The sequence below is a fragment of the Odocoileus virginianus genome, chromosome 17 (genome assembly GCF_023699985.2).
Source record: "Odocoileus virginianus isolate 20LAN1187 ecotype Illinois chromosome 17, Ovbor_1.2, whole genome shotgun sequence".
NCBI classification, from domain to species: Eukaryota; Metazoa; Chordata; class Mammalia; order Artiodactyla; family Cervidae; genus Odocoileus; species Odocoileus virginianus.
Window position 1 is genome coordinate 24,905,882 of NC_069690.1, and position 20,092 is coordinate 24,925,973.

Below are 20,092 nucleotides of genomic sequence, written 5' to 3' on the forward strand. Positions count from 1 at the left end.
CATAAAAATCCAAATTTTTCTTTAAAATATAAAAATACGGCAACACTGGACATGATGGAACTAACAAGTATAAATAGTAACTTTACTCTTTGCATGGGAGGTCTCTCCAGTTCAGCACGCTTCCTTTGCTCATACAACTTCATTCATTGACATTACTGGCCTATCTCCTATAAGAGAATCCGTTTTGAAGCCCTGTTTTAAATCTTATAATGAACTATAGTTTTCATTTGTAACACTCTTATCATAATTCTCCATCATTAAATTTGTTAAAGATACAGATGATACACTCTGTTTATGATTTCACTGGCTTCCCGTTCATCTTAGAGACAGTAATACATAAAGCCATAAATGAAACTCAGGATATATTTTAAGACCTTCTGCAAATGTTCTCAGTCATCAGAATCAGTTATCTTAGAAAATCATAAAATAAAATTGTCTTTACCTTTCATAACAGCCTGAAGTGAAGCAACTTCTTCTCTCCACTGTCTCTTCACTTCATCTATAGCTTCTTGCTTGGTATTCTCAGACACCGTGGCAATGGCCTTGATGTTTTCCATCTCTGCTTGGGCTTCCCACAACTGTGTCCGAAGATGTCCCAAATCATCTTGTGCAGCTTGTAGAACTGCATTTTGCCTCTTCAGATCCTCTGGGGCAAAAAAGTAAAAAGACTTTCCATTAATGAAAAGTTCACCTTTATCAGGCTGACATTCCAACAAAGAAATAAAGCATGAAGTTTATAATGTTAACATTCCAATGAAGAAATTAAGCATTACATTTTTAAATGCTGACTTAGGAAATGAAATCATTTTAATAATTAAGGTATAAGGTATGCTGGGTTTCACAAATCAATTATTAACTATGTAACCGAAGAGTGATTAAAGCCATACTTTTAGAGCTAAACTGAGGCTCTTACACTTATTGGCTAAATAAACTTATTTAAACTTTCTGGTCTCAATTTCCACATCTACAAAACTGGAATAAAAATAACCACCCAGAAAGTTGTTTTAATGATAAAACAATTTATTGAAACACAATTCAAGAAATGGTTGAGGACTTCCCTGGTGGAAAAGAGAAATGAAAGCCAGAGTACATGGCAGTTACTAGGTTAAGGCTTTTTTAAAGTTGGGATTAATTTTTCAGCACCCCTTTACTACACTTCCCTTGTGGCTCAGCTGGTAAAGAAACCGCCTGCAATACGGAAGACCTGGGTTTGATCCTTGGGTTGGGAAGATACCCTGGCGAATGGAATGGCTACCCACTCCAGTATTCTGGCCTGGAAAATTCCACAGACTGTACATAGTTCATGGAGTCGTAAAGAGTCAGACACAACTGAGCGACTTTCACTTACAATATCTTAAATATAAAGTTGATATAATGTGCCTACTACACGATTTAAGCCTAAATAGCACAACTGTTTGCCCAAATTGACTTCAAAAAAAGATAAACAACAGTATATGTGGGTGTTCTGTTTTCTTACACCAAACCACTTTTTCATTTTTTTAAAGTCCTTCTCTGTATCATGTGGATAGAAAATGGTGAGTTTTCATCTATAGCTCCCTATTAACAGAGAGGTTGAACATCTCTTCATGTATTTATTAGTGACCAGGATTTCCTCTTTGGTGCTTTCACCTGTGATTTCTGATGAATTTTTCTTCTAATTTGGGATATTTTACATATACTGGATATTAGTCCTATTTTATCTTACAAAACTTTTCCCAGTCTGCTGTTGTTTGTCTCAACTTTTTTTTTAATGTCTTTTGCCATCTAATGTTATAAAAAATATTTATGCAGAAGAACTTCTCATCTTTGCAAAATTATCAATTGCATTTACAGAGCACAATAACTACCTCAACCAGTGGAAAAATAAGATCTAAGACTACCACTAACCTGCTGTGTAACTTTAAAGGAATCACACGGCCCTAAAGCCAGAATAACGGGAACACTTGTCTGCATAAATGTCTAAGTACTTGAAAAAATCAAATAGATAAATCAATTATAGAACTTTTATTTTTTTTTTTTCCCCCATTTATTTTTATTAGTTGGAGGTCAACTACTTCACAGCATTGCAGTGGTTTTTGTCATACATTGAATTAGCCATGGATTTACATGTATTCCCCATCCCGGTCCCCCCTCCCACCTCCCTCTCCACCCCATCCCTCTGGGTCCTCCCAGTGCACCAGGCCTGAGCACTTGTCTCATGCATCCAACCTGGGCTGGTGATCTGTTTCACCCTAGATATACATGTTTCGATGCTGTTCTCTTGAAACATCCCACCCCCGGGTTCTCCCATAGAGTCCACAAGTCTGTTCTATACATCTGAGTCTCTTTTTCTTTTTTTGCATATAGGGTTATCGTTACCATCTTTCTAAATTCCATATATATGTGTTAGTATACTGTAATGGTCTTTATATTTCTGGCTTACTTCGCTCTGTATAATGGGCTCCAGTTTCACCCATCTCATTAGAACTGATTCAAATGAATTCTTTTTAACGGCTGAGTAATATTCCATGGTGTATATGTACCACAGCTTCCTCATCCATTCATCTGCTGATGGGCATCTAGGTTGCTTCCATGTCCTGGCTATGATAAACAGTGCTGCGATGAACATTGGGGTGCACGTGTCTCTTTCAGATCTGGTTTCCTTGGTGTATATGCCTAGAAGTGGTATTGCTGGGTCATATGGCAGTTCTATTTCCAGTTTTTTAAGAAATCTCCACACTGTTTTCCATAGCGGCTGTACTAGTTTGCATTCCCACCAACAGTGTAAGAGGGTTCCCTTTTCTCCACACCCTCTCCAGCATTTATTGCTTGTACACTTTTGGATAGCAGCCATCCTGACTGGCGTGTAATGGTACCTCATTGTGGTTTTGATTTGCATTTCTCTGATAATGAGTGATGTTGAGCATCTTTTCATGTGTTTTTTAGCCATCCGTATGTCTTCCTTGGAGAAATGTCTGTTTAGTTCTTTGGCCCATTTTTTGATTGGGTCATTTATTTTTCTGGAGTTGAGCTGGAGGAGTTGCTTGTATATTTTTGAAATTAATCCTTTGTCTGTTGCTTCATTTGCTATTATTTTCTCCCAATCTGAGGGCTGTCTTTTCACCTTGCTTATAGTTTCCTTTGTTGTACAAAAGCTTTTAAGTTTCATTAGGTCCCATTTGTTTATTTTTGCTTTTGTTTCTAAAATTCTGGGATGTGGGTCATAGAGGATCCTGCTGTGATTTATGTCGGAGAGTGTTTTGCCTATGTTCTCCTCTAGGAGTTTGATAGTTTCTGGTCTTACATTTAGATCTTTAATCCATTTTGAGTTTATTTTTGTGTATGGTGTTAGAAAGTGTTTATAGAACTTTTAAATGTTGTAAAGATATTCAATATTATCAAACCACCATAAGAATTAACTAACAATTTGGTAGTTCAAATAACAGGAAAAAAACTAGTCATACTAATTTTAAGTGAAGTCATTTAAGAAATCTGTACTCTCTCAACGTCAGTTTCACATCATTTTGTCACCACTATTAAAATATCTTGAAACATTAGCCAGAGGCAGGTATAAGAACATTAGCTGCAGAAAGTAACTATCTAAAGTATCTTGAAGGCAAGCTGGATATCTACAAAACAGTGGTAAGTGTGTGACTGGGAATGACCAAGAAACTTGAGTAAAGACATAAACACATGAAACCACTGAAGGTGTGTGTATGCGGGTGTGTGTATCAACACTCTAAGTGCTATTTCATAAAATGTGAAATAAAAAGCATTATTTCTGGAATAGCTTATCAATTTCTGAGAAATTAATACAATTCTGTCAAGGCTGCAGTTTATATACTTAACACCTCCTCATGCTAATTATCCCCGCTACTTCTGACTTACCTAAAATTACAGAGGGCTATTCACTACCATGTTGTCACTATGAATAGAAAAACTTCAAATAAATATTAAACCTAAATACAAATTTTGGCATGTTTTCTCATAGTTAAAAGCAGTGTAGAGATCCTGGAAGAAGAGCGGATCAAATTTCATTCCTGACTTACTTTGTAAATATTTAGATAAGACATAGGTTATATATTATATATGATATATAATATATACATTAAATATATATGTATGTGTATATTTAAACCAGAAAACAAACAGAACTTAAAAAAATTTTTGTAACAAAGCATTTCAAATATGGTAGCCAACAGCACAAGTTATTAATAAAGAACAATTTCTTTTGCATGTATAATTATGAAGATTTTCAAACAAACTCAAAAGAGTATTGTATTACAACAATCTTCCACATACCTATCACCAATTATCAACATTTTGCCATTTATTTCAACAATCTTTTTTTTAAAGTAAGTCTCAGAAACTGTATTACATCATCTAACACACTACACACACATCTCTAAAAACATGGGTACTTTCTTATATAAACATCGTCACTGTCACAGTTAACAATTGCTTGATATAATCTTATATTCAATCTTAGTGAAATTTCTCCAACTGCCACAAAAATGTCTTTTTGAAAATTTGTTTGGATTAGGACCTAAATAAGACACTTCATTTGATAATACTAAAACTTTATAAAATATTTCATGGAAACAAATATAAAGAATTCTATAGTGGATTCCTATTACTTAGCTTAATAATTTTTTATATTATTGTCCCATCTGCTTCAATTCCTTTTTAACCTTAAGAAATAAAACATTACAAATACACTATTCAGAGGTAATAATGATCAGGAATTTGGAGTTATTATTACCATGCATATTTTACACCTTTATGTTGCAGGTTTTTAAACCTTAATGCTCTTGTAACACAGTATTCTACTACAATTACCTCACATCTCTCAGTTTTTGAGATTGCTAATACATGCAACAAAGGTCTGTCTAGTCAAGGCTATGGTTTTTCCAGTGGTCATGTATGGATGTGAGAGTTGGACTGTGAAGAAAGCTGAGTGCCGAAAATTGAACTGTGGTGTTGGAGAAGACTGTTGAGAGTCCCTTGGACTGCAAGGAGATCCAACCAGTCCATCCTAAAGGAGATCAGTCCTGGGTGTTCATTGGAAGGACTGATGCTGAAGCTGAAGCTCCAATACTTTGGCCACCTCATGCGAAGAGCTGACTCATTGGAAAAGACCCTGATGCTGGGAGGGACTGGGGGCAGGAGGAGAAGGGGACGACAGAGGATGAGATAGTTGGATGGCATCACCGACTCAATGGACATGAGTTTGGGTAAACTCCGGGAGTTGGTGATGGACAAGGAGGCCTGGTGTGCTGCGATTCATGGGGTTGCAAAGAGTTGGACACGACTGAGTGACTGAACTAAACTGAACTGAATACACGCAACTACCTCATTCATTAATTGCAATACCACAGTATGAATAGATCAGCTATTACAGTTCACGGGCATTCAGCTGTGAGTCGGGAATCTACTTTTTCTATACAGATCTTCCCCTTGTTCTAAACCCTTGCCCCAGTCTCCCCAATTTTATAATGCTATGTTATATATCAAATTTCCATATAAATGAGGGTCTGATTATGAAGCCTCTATTCTATAAGTATGGCCTATTTGTCTATTCTCATACCAATAATAAACTGTTTAATACAGCATTATTTATAACATTTAGCTTACTCTTACATATACCTAACATTTCCCACAGTAAATAATTTTAAAAGCCCATCACAGTTTTGAATAAAGTGGAGGGATGGACCTGCCTTCCCAGATATTAAAATGATTACTAAAGCCTCATGTACCAATCATTCAGACCCAGTCACCATACAGCCACAGGCAATCCTGTCCCAACTACCAGTTTGCGTTCTACAACTTATTATTTTGAGGTAATTACCAGATATTTTTTTTAATTAATAAACTTTACTTTTAAGAGCAATGTTGGGTTCATAGCAAAACTGAGCAGAAAAGTACTGAGTTCCCATAAACGCCTTGCCCCCTCAGGTACAACTTCCTGTACTGTTAATGTCCCCCACCACAGCAGTACATTAATCACAATCTCTGAACCTACAATGGCACATCCTTACCAGCTGAAGTCCACAGTTTACATTAGGATACTGTAAGATGACATGTAGCCACCACTCTTTATCATACAGAAAAGTTTCACTGCCCTAAAAATCCTCTCTGTATTGCTTAGTCATTTCTCCTATCCTCCTAACCTCTGGCAGCCACTTAGCTTTTTTTTTTTTTTTTTTTTTACTGTCTCCATAGTTTTGCCTTTTCCAGAAACTCACAGACATTGTCATTTCAGGTTGGCTTCTTCCACTTGCTAGTAAACATTCAATTCTTCTGTGAATTTTCATAACGTGAGTGCTCATTTCCTTTTCACACTGAATAATATTCCACTGTATCACAGTGTATCAGCTCATCTACTGAAGGACATCTTGGTGGCTTCCACGTTTGGGCAATTATGAAGAAAGTTGCTATAAACATCTCTGTGCAGGTTTTGCATGGACGTACACTTTCAGTTCATTCAGGTAAACAACCAAGGAGCAAAACAGCTGAATCACATGCCAAGAGTATGTTCAGTTTTGTAAGAAACTGCCAAACTGCCTTCCGAAGTGGCTGTACCATTCTGCATTCCCATCAGCAATGAATGAAAGTTCCTGTGGCTCTACCTCAGTAGCTTTGGGTGTTGTCAGTGTTTTATATCTGAGCCATTTTAATAGGTTTGCAGTGATTGCTCATTGTTTTAATATATGCATAGACTTCTGCAACCATAACCACAATCAATTATGGAACATTTTAATCACCCCATAAAGAAATCCAGTACTCTTTATCACTTCCCCAACCCTCTAACTCTAGGCAACCACTAATCTACTTTCTATCCCTCAGTTCAGTTCAGTCCTCAGTCATGTCCAACTCTTTGCGACCCCATGGACTGCAGCACGCCAGGCTTCCCTGTCTATCACCAACTCCCGGAGCTTGCTCAAACTCATGTCCATTGAGTCAGTGATGCCATACAACCATCTCATCCTCTGTCGTGCCCTTCTCCTCCTGCCTTCAATCATGCACAGCATCAGGGTCTTTTCAAATAAATCAGTTCTTCGCATCAGATAGCCAAAGTGTTGGAGTTTCAGCTTCAGTCCTTCCAATGAATATTCAGGACTGATTTCCTTTAGGATGGACTGGTTGGGTCTCCTTGCAGTCCAAGGGACTCTCAAGAGTCTTCTCCAACACCACAGTTCAAAAGCATCAATTCTTCGACGCTCAGCTTTCTTTATAGTCCAACTCTCACGTCCATACATGACTACCGGAAAAACTATAGCTTTGACTAGACGGACCTTTGTTGGTAATGCCATGTCTCTGCTTAATATGCTGTCTAGGTTGGTCATAGTTTTTCTTCCAAGGAGCAAGCATCTTTTAAGTTCATGGCTGCAGTCACTATGTGATTTTGGAGTGATTTTGGAGCCCAAGAAAATAAAGTTTGTCACTGTTTCTAATGCTTCCCCACCTATTTGCCATGAATTGATGGGACTGGATGCCATGATCTTCATTTTTTGAATGCTGAGTTTTAAGAAAGCATTTTCACCCTCCTCTTTCACTTTCATCAAGAGGCTCTTTAGTTCCTCTTCACTTTCTTTCTATCCCTATCTATCACCTATTCTGAACATTTCATACAAATGGAACCATTCATACTTGTGACTAGCTTCTGTCACTTAGCATCATTCTTTTAAAGTTCATCTATGTTGTAATATAAGTACTTCATTTTTTTTTATGGAGGAAAACAAAAACCATTTGTTAATTCACATATTAGTTGGTGGATATTTGGGTTGTTTCTCACTTTTTGACTACTATGAATAATGCTGCTATGTAAATTCACATAGAAGTTTATGTATGGACATGTTTTCCCTTCTCTTGTATAAATCTAGGAGTGGAATTGTTGGGTCAAATGGTAACTCTTAAGTCTAACCATTTGAGAAAATGAAAGGCTATTTTACAGTTACTAGACCATTTAACATTCCCGTGGCTCAGACGGTAAAGAAATCACCTGCAATGCAGGAGACCTGGGTTTGATCCCTGGGTTGGGAAGATCCCCTGTAGAAGGAAATGGCAACCCACCCCAGTATTCTTGCCTGGGAAATCCCACGGACAGAGGGGCCTAGCAGGCTATTGTCCATGGGATCACAAAAGAGTTGGACATGACTTAGTGACTAAACAACAATAAAGATAACTATCTACGGGGTTTTTGTGATGCCCTTTATCAGGTGGAAGATTCCTTCTACTACTGGTCTAGAGTTTTTATCATAAAAGGGTGTTGAACTATGTCAAATGCTTTAGAGAAGATCCTATTTTGCTTTTTATCCTAATAATGTGGTATTAACTGATTCTCAGGTGCTGAACCAACTTTATATTGTTAGGATAAATCCTATTTAGTCATGCATGGAGTTTTTAAAAATTTACTTATTTTTTAATTGAAGGATAATTGCTTTACAGAATTTTTATGTTTTCTGTCAAATCTCAACATGAATCAGCCATAAGTATACATATATCCCCATCTCTTGAACCTCCCTTCCATCTCCTGCCCCATCCCACCCCTCTAGGTTGATATAGAGCCTGTTTTGAATTTCCTGAGACATACAGCAAATTCCCATTGGCTATCTGTTTTACATATGGTAATGTAAGTTTCCATGTCACTCTCTCCATACATCTCACCCTCTCCTCCCCTCTCCCCATGTCCATAAGTCTGTTCTCTGTGTCTCCACTGCTGCCCTGTGTAATTCTTTTTATGTGCTGTTGTATTTGGCTTGCCAGTATTTTGCTGAGGATTTATTGGGATACTGGTCTGTAATTTCTTGGTTTTGCTTTCTGTTTGTGATGTCCATATTGTTTTGATATCAGGATAATACTAGCCTCACAAAATGAGTATGCAAATGCTTCTGTCTACTATGCATGCTCAGTTGCTTCAGTCGTGTCCGACTCTGCAACCACATAAAACTGTAGCCCACCAAGCTCTTCTGTCCACGGGATTTTCCAGCAAGAAAACTGGAGAGGGTTGCCATTTCCTTCTCCAGGGGATCTTCCCGACCCAGGGATCAAACCCATATGTCTTATGTCTCCTATGTCTCCTGCATTGACAGGCGAGTTCTTTACCTCTAGTGCCACCTGGGAAGCCCCTCTTCTACTATAATATCACTTCATGGTAAATAGATGGGGAACAATGACAGACTTTATTTTGGGGGGGCTCCAAAATCACTGCAGATGATGGCTGCAGCCATGAAATTAAAAGACGCTTGCTCCTTGAAAGGAAAGCTATGACAAACCTAGACAGCATATTAAAAAGCAGAAACATTACTTTGCTGACAAAGGTTTGTCTAGTCAAAGCTATAGTTTTTCCAGTAGTCATGTATGGATATGAGAGTTGGGACTATAAAGAAAGTTGAATGCCAATTGATGCTTTTGAATTGTGGTGTTGGGGAAAACTCTTGAGAGTCCTTTGGACTACAAGGAGATCAAACCCGTCAATCCTGAAGGAAATCAACCCGGAATACTCATTGGAAAGACTGAAGCTGAAACTCCAATACTTTGGCCACCTAATTTAATGCGAAGAACTGACTCATTGGAAAAGACCCTGATGCTGGGAAAGATAGAAGGCAGGAGGAGAAGGGGACAACAGAGGATGAGATGGTTGTATGGCATCACTGACTCAATGGACATGAGTTTGAGCAAGCTCCAGGAGTTGGTGATAGACAGGGAAGCCTGGCGTGCTGCAGTCCATGAGGTCACAAAGAGTCGGACACGACTGAGTGACTGAACTGAATATATATATATATATAGGCTGCACAGGGTCTTAGCTGCAGCAAGCAGTTATCTTTTGGTTGTGGCATGTGGATCCAGTTCCCTCATAAGGGATCAAGCCCAAGCCCCCTGAATTAGAAGCAATGAATCAGGAGGGCAAGTTCCCTTTCTGTCTACTTTTAGGAGAGTTAGAGAAGAATAAGTGTTAATTCTTTGAACATATGGTAAACTTCACTACTTAAGCCATCTGAGCCTCAGCTTTTCTTTTAATTTTGGTGGGGCGGGGGGCAGTTTTTTAATTACAAATTCAACCTCTTTATTTTCTACGTGTCCGATTTAGATATTCCACTTCTTCAGTCAGTTTTGGTGCTTGTATCTTTCTAGGAATTCACCCACTTCCTCATTCATAATATTCCCTTATACTTTTTTTAATTTCTGTAAGGTCAGTATTCATTTACTGGCCAATCTAGCTAAACATTTGTCAATTTGTTGCTCTTTCCACAGAAAGCAGTAACAGTTTCACCAATTTTCTATTCTGTATTTCACTGATTTTTACTCTAATCCTTATTAATTCTTTCTTTCTACTTGCTTTAGGCTTCATTAACACTTCTTCCAGTGTTATAAAGTGAAAGAGTAGATTACTGATTTGAAATATTTAATCTTTAATACAAGCATTTATAGTTATATATGTCTAAGGACTGATGCAGCTGCATTTCATAAGGATTGGCATGGCATGCCTACAATTCCATTTATCTCGAAGTATTTTCTAATTTTCTTCGTGATTTCTTCTTTCAGCTGTTGATAACTCAGGAGTATATCACCAAATTTCCACATATTTGTGAGTTTCCCAAATTTTATTCCATTGTGATCAGAGAGCAAACACTGTATTATCAATCCTTTTATACTTAATCCTCTATTTCCTTGTTGATCTCATTATTCTACTCATTAATGAAAGTGGAGTACTAAAAAAATATAATCTTACTGTAAAACTGTATTTTTCTCCTTTCATTTCTGTCAGCTTGTTTCCTGTATTGTGGGATTCTGTAGTTAGATGTGTATATAACTATTTTGTCTTCCTGATGGATTGGCCCTTATATGTGGAATCTAAAATATGAAACAAATGAACTTATTTACACAACAGACTCAGTACATAGAAAACAAATGTATAGTTACTAAAGGGGACAGGTGGTGGTGAAGGGATAAATTAGGAGTTTCGGATTAGCAGATGCAAACTACTATACATAAAATAAACAAGGTCTGACTGTATAACACTGGGAACTATATTCAATATCCTGTAATAAACCAAAATGGAAAAGATCATGAAAAAGAATATATATGTACAACTGAATCACTTTGTTATATACCAAAAACACTATAAATCAACTATACTTGAGTTAACTTTAATTTTTAAAAATATAGTGCTACTATGAACACTCCTATCTTTTCAAAGTACATCCAAAACATGTGCTTTTGATTTTATTGAGCTTAACTCAACTTTACTTTCCATTTCTATTGTTCTATTTCTTGTATTTTCTTTGAGTTCACTTTTTCTAGCTTTTGAAGTTGAACATTTAGATCACTTAGTTTCACTTTCTTATACCCTCACATTTTCTAATAAACTAATTTTAATAAATGTCTTTAAAGTTATAAGCTTACTTGCAAAATACTGTTTTAGCTGCATCCCACAAATACCTTCATTGTATTCTAAGTAGTTTACAGTCTTCATTATGATTTCCTCTTTAACTCATGAACAATAGGAATGCATTCTTAATTTCCAAAGTTTTTTAAAAAATTTACATTGTTTAAAATCTTTCTAACTGCATTAGGTAAGAAAATATGATAAGTAGCTTGACATTTAAAATATGTAAAGTATTCCTTTCAGATATACATGATATTTTAAGTGCTCCTTATGATCCATACTTATGGCAGAAAGCGAAGAACTAAAGAGCCTCTTGATGAAAGTGAAAGAGGAGAGTGAAAAAGTTGGCTTAAAACTCAACATTCAGAAAACGAAAATCATGACATCTGGTCCCATCATGGCAAATAGATGGGGAAACAGTGGAAAGAGGGACAGACTTTTATTTTTGGGGGCTCCAAAATCACTGCAAATGGTGACTGCAGCCATGAAATTAAAAGACGCTTGCTCCTTGGAAGAAAAACTATGACAATCCCAGGTAACATATTAAAAAGCAAAGACGTTACTTTGGCAGCAAAAGTCCATCTAGTCAAAGCTATGGTTTTTCCAGTATTCACGTACGGATGTGAGAGTTGGACTATAAAGAAAGCTGAGCTCCGAACTGTGGTGTTGGAGAAGACTCTTAAGAGCCCCGTGGACTGCAAGGAGACCCAACCAGTCCATCCTAAAGGAAATCAGTCCTGAATATTCATTGGAAGGACTGATGCTAAAACTCCAATACTTTGGCCATCTGATGCAAAGAACTGATTCATTTGAAAAGACCCTGATGCTGGGAAAGATTGAAGGGAGGAGGAGAAGGGGACGAGAGGATGAGATGGTTGCGTTGCATCACCCACTCAATGGACATAGTTTGAGTAAACCCCAGGAACTGGTGATGAACAGGGAGGCCTGATAAATATCAGTTCATTTCAGTTGCTCAGTCGTGTCCGACTCTTTGCGACCCCATGAATCGCAGCACGCCAGGCCTCCCTGATGAATATAAAAGACTGTATTTTTTGGTTCCCTGGGTACATCCTTGCTAGCTTTTTAAAATTTCATTGCTCAAAATTGTTATATCTTTAAAGTATAAATTTACTATTATTTACCCTACTTGGTACTCCATACTTATGTTGAAGATATACTTCTGTTTCTTAATGCTTGAAAAATTCCAGTCATTATCTCCTAAAATATTCTTTACTATTCCCTCCATTCTCTTCTCCTGCAATTCTTTTTACGTATCTTCCTAAACCAAGCTTTTAATTATTGCTCTGGTTAGTTGGCATCAGAGCTTTATATAAGTAATGACCATGTACAAAATCGTTTTGAACACCACTAGAAAATGTCACTGTCTTCTGGTGATTAACATGAGCTCTATTTCTACTATTCTCCTTCAAATTGAGAACTCTATGGCCTTTTGTTTGATTCCTTGTGTAACAGGCTCTTACTCATTGCTCAAAACTGAGGATTTGTTGCAGTGCCAAGCTTTGTACTGAAACTGGTTAAAGGGGAAACCTAAATCAAAAACTGCTTTTTGAAAGTTAAATCCCTTTTTCAATCTCAGCAGAAAAGTAACAGAATTTTAAGTATTTATAACATTCCCCGTTGATGTCAGCTGGGAAAAGAATGAGTGTTAAGGCAGGAAAAGGCAGTAAGGGGAGCCAAGAAGTAATACCCCCTGTTAGTGCTTCTCATTACTATTTGCACTTCTGTTTCAGCCACTCTCCAAATAAATGAAAGCACAGCTATTACAACACCAAAGCAAAAGCTATTCTAATTGGGAAAAATACCAATATTTGGACTTCTGGGGTTATTGTGACCTGATCTGCTGAAAGATAAAACATACAGACTACTGAACACAACAAAACCATAACTTACACTGTTACCCCCGGTGAAAATCATAGAAGACTAGATTTATACTTCATGCAACAAGATGAGCTGCTGCTTTAGAGGACATCTTTGAATTTGTATAGGCAAAGACATCCATAAACTAAATCTCTACCTTTTACACATTGTGCAATTTCTTTAGAAATGACACTAAAAACTCTCAAAAAGAATCACAATATTCCTTTTGAAATTCATAAAAATTTAACTCACCTATTTTCTTTTTTTTGTTTGTTTGTTTTTTTTACTTTTTTTTTTCCATTTATTTTTATTAGTTGGAGGCTAATTACTTTACAACATTGCAGTGGTTTTTGTCATACATTGAAATGAATTAGCCATGGATTTACATGTATTCCCCATCCCGGTCCCCCCTCCCACCTCCCTCTCCACTCGATCCCTCTGGGTCTTCCCAGTGCACCAGGCCCGAGTACTCGTCTCATGCATCCAACCTGGGCTGTAACTCACCTATTTTCTATGGCCAGTTTAAGTTCACTGAGAACTTCAGATAGTAAAGATACAAAAGTACACATACAGATTATTTACTGGGTCTAGATTTATTCAAAGCAATTTTAATATACCAGGTATGTTTTTGAACAAACCCACATTCAAAGCTGCTTAGATATAAAACTGCAATTGATAATGTATTTCAGAAATGAGTTTCTTAGTCATTTTCATTTTTTCAGAATTTTATAGAAAAGGCAATTTTATAACCTCAGAAAAGATAAGGAAAACTATACTTTCTTGAAGATAAAAACCATATCTCATTCATCCCAACCTCCACAGTGTCTTGCAGACTACCACCATGTCTAGACAGGAACACTAGCTTTCCCATGTCCTTGTCAGCCTATGAAGGAAAAAAATTAACAGGGAACAGCCAGCCCTCCTGCAACCCATGAGAAAACCATCCAATTCCACACTGCAGTGAATAAACCTTTCCAAGGCAAGGGCTGAATTCTGTGAGCCCTAGCAACTTTCCATCCTATAGAACAATGACTTTCAAACTGTTTTTACCATGATTCATACCAAAAAATATATTTTATCACACAACTCTATACATACATGTGTATATGTAACTGAAACAGAAAATTTTGTTTGTAACTTAACCTTACCAGGTAAATAATGTGCTCTGTTATTTTCCATTGTATTTCTTTTCAAAAAACTGCTGGTCACAACCCATTCAATTCTACTATCCATCAAAGAGCTACAACCTAGTCTGAATAACACCACTCCAGGACGGTGGTTTTCAAAGTGAGTTACATGTACCTGAGCGGGTACGCAAAGATCTTCCAAGGAATTCAGAGCCACATGGTGTTTTAAAGGAATCAAATTCTAGATCCTCAACTTCCATAAAAATCTTTCCTAAAAGGGAGAGGTGTTTATGTGTAGATTCTCCTTGCACCTCCCTTCTCTTAATACCCTTCTACCTACATAGCAAATGAAAGGCTTTCACCTATCCTGAGTTTTACTATGGTTCACTGCTTTATTGGACTTCCCTGGTGGCTCAGATGGTAAAGCGTCTGCCTACAATGCAGGAGACCCGGGTTCAATCCCTGGGTCGGGAAGATCTCCTGGAGAAGGAAATGGCAACCCACTCCAGTATTCTTGCCTGGAAAATCCCATGGACGGAGGAGCCTGGTAGCGCTACAATCCATGGGGTCGCAAAGAGTCGGATACGACTGAGTGACTTCACTTTCCTCACTTTCACTGCCTTATTGTGTAAAAACACCACTGTCAGTAACAAAGTGAATGACTTGTAACTGGGTAACAAATCTATTGGCAGGTCACATGATTGGCACTAGTGGTAAAGAACCCACTTGCCAATGCAGGAGACATAAGAGACATGGCTTCAGTCCTTGGAATGGGAAGATCCTCGTGAGGAGGGCATGGCAACCCACTCCAGTATTCATGCCTGGAGATCCCATAGACAGAGGAGCCTGGTGGTCTACAGTCCATGGGGTCACAGAGTCAGACATGACTGAAGCAACTTAGCACGCATGCATGCATGGACTGCAAAGTCTACTTCAACAAAACTGAAAGAAGACCTATTTGAGTTGTCAGTATATAAAATAAAATTGAAGCTAGAGCACTGGGTGATTGAACACGTAATTCAGAAAGAGTTAAGAGAATTAAATATCACTATTTAAAAAAAGAAAAACTTCTATTTCCATCTACTTCTTTATGAGATCAGGGGCTTAACTTACATCTATTCTTGTTTTGTTTTAAGGCCATACTGCTCAGCTTATGGGATCTCAGCTCCCTGTCCAGGAATTGCACACGGGCCACAGCAGTTAAAGCCCAGAATCCTAACCACTAAGCCACTAGGAAATTCCCAACTTATATCTAGTTTAAAAAAAAAAAGAAAGAAAGAAAAGAAAAAAACTGAAACATATCTTTTTCTAGACATTAATAATATTCACTAGAGGTTAATGACTTAATTGGGTGGAAGAACCAATATATCTCTTAAGACCTGCATTTCCAGTAATTTTTACACCTTATCATACTATTTTTTAAGTGTATACAATATTTATGATGTAATCATTTATATATTTTAAATTACTGTGATAATGCAATACAAAAGAAATTTATGTGCACATTTTTATTGCAGAACAGTCAGACCAATTTTTCCAATGGCTTTCAAGCACAAAATATTACTGTAGGCCAGTGGTTCTCAAAGTGTCGTACCTGAACCAACAACAGCAACATTACCTTGTTAACTTTCTAGAAATCCAAAGTCTAGGATCCCACAGATCTAGTGAATCAGAAACCCTGGGGGTGGAGCCCAGCAATCTTCCTTTTAATAAACCCTAGAGGTAAAATTCTGATGCACACTCAAATTTGTGTTCTAAAAATCACTTTTTAGAATAAAATTCCGAGGAAGACGTTAAAAATAACACAAGGGCGGAAAATGTAAAATTCCTGCTAAAGAATTTATTCACTTTTTTTTATTCAATGGATCAGTGATGAATATTATCATAAATCACTATGACTGACTATACTGGATATGTCTAAAGCATGAATTTTTTATTTAAATTGTCATCATTAACAATACAATAGAATTGACATACTTCAAATCTTTTTAAATTTAAAATTTTTTTAAGGAATGAGGGGTGTATGTGAATATTTTACAGAGTAGATAAACTTAAATGTTGAAGGATCACCAGTCTAGAGTAATGGTTCTGAAACTGTGGCCCTTGGACTGACAGTAATGCAATCATCTACAAGCTTATTAGAAACACAAATTCTCAGGCTCCAGCCCAACATACTATGTTCCAGCAAGTTTTCTGGGTGATTTTTATCCACTTTAGAGTCTGAAAGTTGCTGGTCTATACTAGAGCATCTATTCCCAAAATTTGATGTGCATCTGAATTACCTGTAGAGCTCCTTAAAACATCAATTGCTATGGACTCTAATTCCAGAGTGTCAGATTCGGTAAGTCCGGGGTAGCTTCCACAATTTTTCATTTCTAACAAGTTCCCCAGGAGATTATTAATGAGATGCTGCTCTTTCACAATCACATTCTGAGAATCACTCACTGGTCTAGAGGGCTCTAGAAACCATATCTATACCTTCCTATGTCAATATCCAAAATGTAAACCCTTCCCGTCATCCTTCAGAGTAGGTTTCCCTCATGATATGCCCTCACACATTTGCCTTATACACTTTGTCCATTTGCCTTATACACTTTGCTTTTTTTGGGGACTCAGCAGAGTCTGGCAGGGACATGGAATCAAAGCCATTGCAAGATGTCATCTCAGAGCGTTGTGGGTCGGGAAGATCCCCTGGAGAAGGGAGAAGCTACCCACTCCAGTATTCCTGGGCTTCTCTGGTGGCTCAGATGGTAAGGAATCTGCCTGCAATGCAGGAGACCTGGGTTCAGTCCCTGGGTCGAGAAGATCCACTGGAAGATGGCATGGTAACCCACTCCAATATTCTTGCCTGGAGAATCCCACGAACAGAGGAGCCTGGCAGGCTACAGTCCATGGGGTCGCAAAGAGTCGGATATGACTAAGCGACTAAGTGCACTATTAATCTTTTTTCTTCAGTAGAATCAAACTTCTATGAATAAAAAAGCCACACAAATCTTGCCCCTTCTGTATACCCAGGACCAAGGCACAATGCCTACCTGATAGTAGGTATTAAACATATTAATGAATAATTAACATTTGTTGAATAAATTACATGAATGTCAGTTTTAATATAACACAGCTAAGGCTATTATTAGAATGTCAACTGTCCTGATTTACCTGGGGCTATCTCCCAAGTGCTAAGAGGACTGAAAGTCCTGTGCCCTAGGACTATCTAGCCTACCATATTAAATATCATTAAGGTCAAAAGACCAAGAAATATCTAAATAATCCATTATTCAACTTGTTTTACAATTTCATTCTTAACCCTAACCTCTAAATAGGTTTCTATTATACAATGCAACTAGAAATAAAATCAAGATTTATTCAGTGATTAAAATTAACATTGTATATACTACCAAAAAACTTGACATTTTAAGACAGTTTTAGTACGGGGGTTAGGGGGAAACTTATAAACTTACCCTCTTTAGCCAAATATAACTCTTTAAATTTTGCTCTCTTTTGATTAAATTCTTGCTCAAGCTGTTGCTTTGCTCGTAAAAATTCTGCATTAATTTTTTCCAATTCTGCCACCCGCTGCTGAAGAGAAACTGAAAAGAAAAATACTAGTTAACAATAATTTTTATTTATAAATTAAGTTACAAGAATAGATTAGTATTGCAGCTGCATATTTCTATAAAGAAACAAGTGGTCAAGCTTCTCCCAAAGATCCAATATATTCACGGAAATTCTAATTTTTCATAAAAGACACTTCTACTCGACTTAATATACATGTTGTGAATGAATCCTGTAAGCTGAAAATGTACATATATAGAGAATCACATAAAGCAAATTTCCCAAAAGAAACCTTCAAAGTTCCTTTGTATAACTGAGTATGTCTATCCACTTATGGATTTGTTAAATATTGGATTATTTGGGCTGTTTATCCCACAAATAAATCCACTGCCAATCTTGCTAGCTCCTGTCTCTCTCGTGTGTTCTGATCAAAATCCAAAGGGCACACTGATTAGGACAGCTATTCCAGACTGAACCACTCTCCCACTTTCAAGATGGCTCATTATACTGAAATTATAATGAAAAAACCGCTCATATAGAAAGGATAATGAACTGTCCATTCTGTATGAACGCTCCATTACTGGGAGATTATCTGGTTTTTAGATTAACTTGATTGTGGTACGGCAGAGGCTGGGACCCGTTTTTACTTGAGGAGCTCTGTACCTTGGCCGCAGCTGATACATAAATGCGTACCCCGACCAAACCCTGAGCGCATTCTGGCTCAGGCACAGAGAGGGGAGCCCAGGGACGCCCACTCTCGCGGCGTCCTCACCCCAGCAGTGACCCAGCCATGGAGCTGTGGCCCTCATCACTCCGGGAGAGGCTTCTCGGTAGTGACTGCTGCTACTACTGCTGGGTCGCTTCAGTCGTGTCCGACTCTGTGCAACCCCATAGATGGCAGCCTACCAGGCTCCTCTGTCCCTGGGATTCTCCAGGCAAGAATACTGGAGTGGGTTGCCATTTCCTTCTCCCAGAAAGGCAGATAATACTACGTGTTATCGGTAGTAACACATCTGCCTAACTACCTAGGTCAGCAGAGGTCTCGGATCCCTACAACCAGATAATAACAATTTACTAAAATTTTAACCATGACCTGAGATTCTCTCTGAAGGCCCTAATACTCCTCTAAACCTATTACTCAATTACATTGAGCTTATAATTTTATAGCACACAGAAAAAAAAAGACTGGAAAAAATGCAATGATCTGTCTACAAGATATAGAATTATGGCTAATTAATTTATTCCATGTGCTTATCAAAGTTCTCTACAACTCCTTCAATACTAAATAATTAGAACCAGTATTTATTTGCTCCCATGACATCTTCAGTCAAGCCTCACTACAGATCTAACAGCATCAAAGCAATCCATGGCATAAAGAGAAAATGATAGCTGCTTTGAGTTCCCTGTCATTAAAGGTAAGGAGATATTTTGAGGAGCAAACATCTAGGCTCTTGGGGTCAAAGCAAAGAATGACATCTGATCATCTGAACACGTGTTAACCCTCAGAGAAAAAGAGGAATCGAGAATCCACTAGAAGAGGGAAATGCGTAGTTATTTCATATTTACTTTTGAAATCATGAAGAAAATAAGTTCTCTGTGCTATTTACTTGTCTTGGTATTTTTAATTGTCCAGATTCCAATTGTTAAATAAATTAGGCAAATTTTCCACTTCACGTTTTAGTTACAGGTAGCTACTTATTAAAACATGAGTTAGGGAAAAGCAATGGGAAATAAAGAAAGATGATACTTCTGTTCTTACTTGTCACTAAAAACTATACTCCCACCCACTACTACCTTCCACTAAAGCACACACACAAACAAAATGTCCATACCTTTCGACATTATATTTAGGAACTGAAGCTAATAAATCAATAAAAACTAAAATATAGCCTTTAAAATTACAGCCAAGAAAAATTAAGTGTGTTTCCAATACTCCCCACCCTGTCCTGGCTCTGATCTACAGTTGAGGCGCAGTCCACACCCACAGATCTGGCTGCCTCTCTCCACAACTGAGGACAAATTTCAATTCCCGCAGTCGTTATCCCCTTGAGGATATACCAAGTAACTAACTCTCTTATTCTTTTTTTTTTTAATAAAAAAATTTTTTAATCCTCCCAAAATTTTTTTAAATCCACCTCAACTATTTCCAACATACTGCAGTTCTACA

At 37.5% G+C, this 20,092-nt stretch overlaps 1 protein-coding gene across 1 annotated transcript in view; it reads right to left on the minus strand.

Annotated features, from left to right (window-relative positions):
- The window catches only part of RABEP1 (rabaptin, RAB GTPase binding effector protein 1), a 93,015-nt gene that overhangs the window by 46,643 nt on the left and 26,280 nt on the right, over positions 1 to 20,092 (minus strand). Inside the window, exons 2-3 of the mRNA XM_020912956.2 lie at positions 17,832 to 17,960; positions 443 to 646 (exon numbers count right to left, since the gene is read on the minus strand). Of these exons, the coding sequence (XP_020768615.1) occupies positions 443 to 646; positions 17,832 to 17,960 (333 nt within the window). The remainder of the gene's footprint in view (positions 1 to 442; positions 647 to 17,831; positions 17,961 to 20,092) is intronic.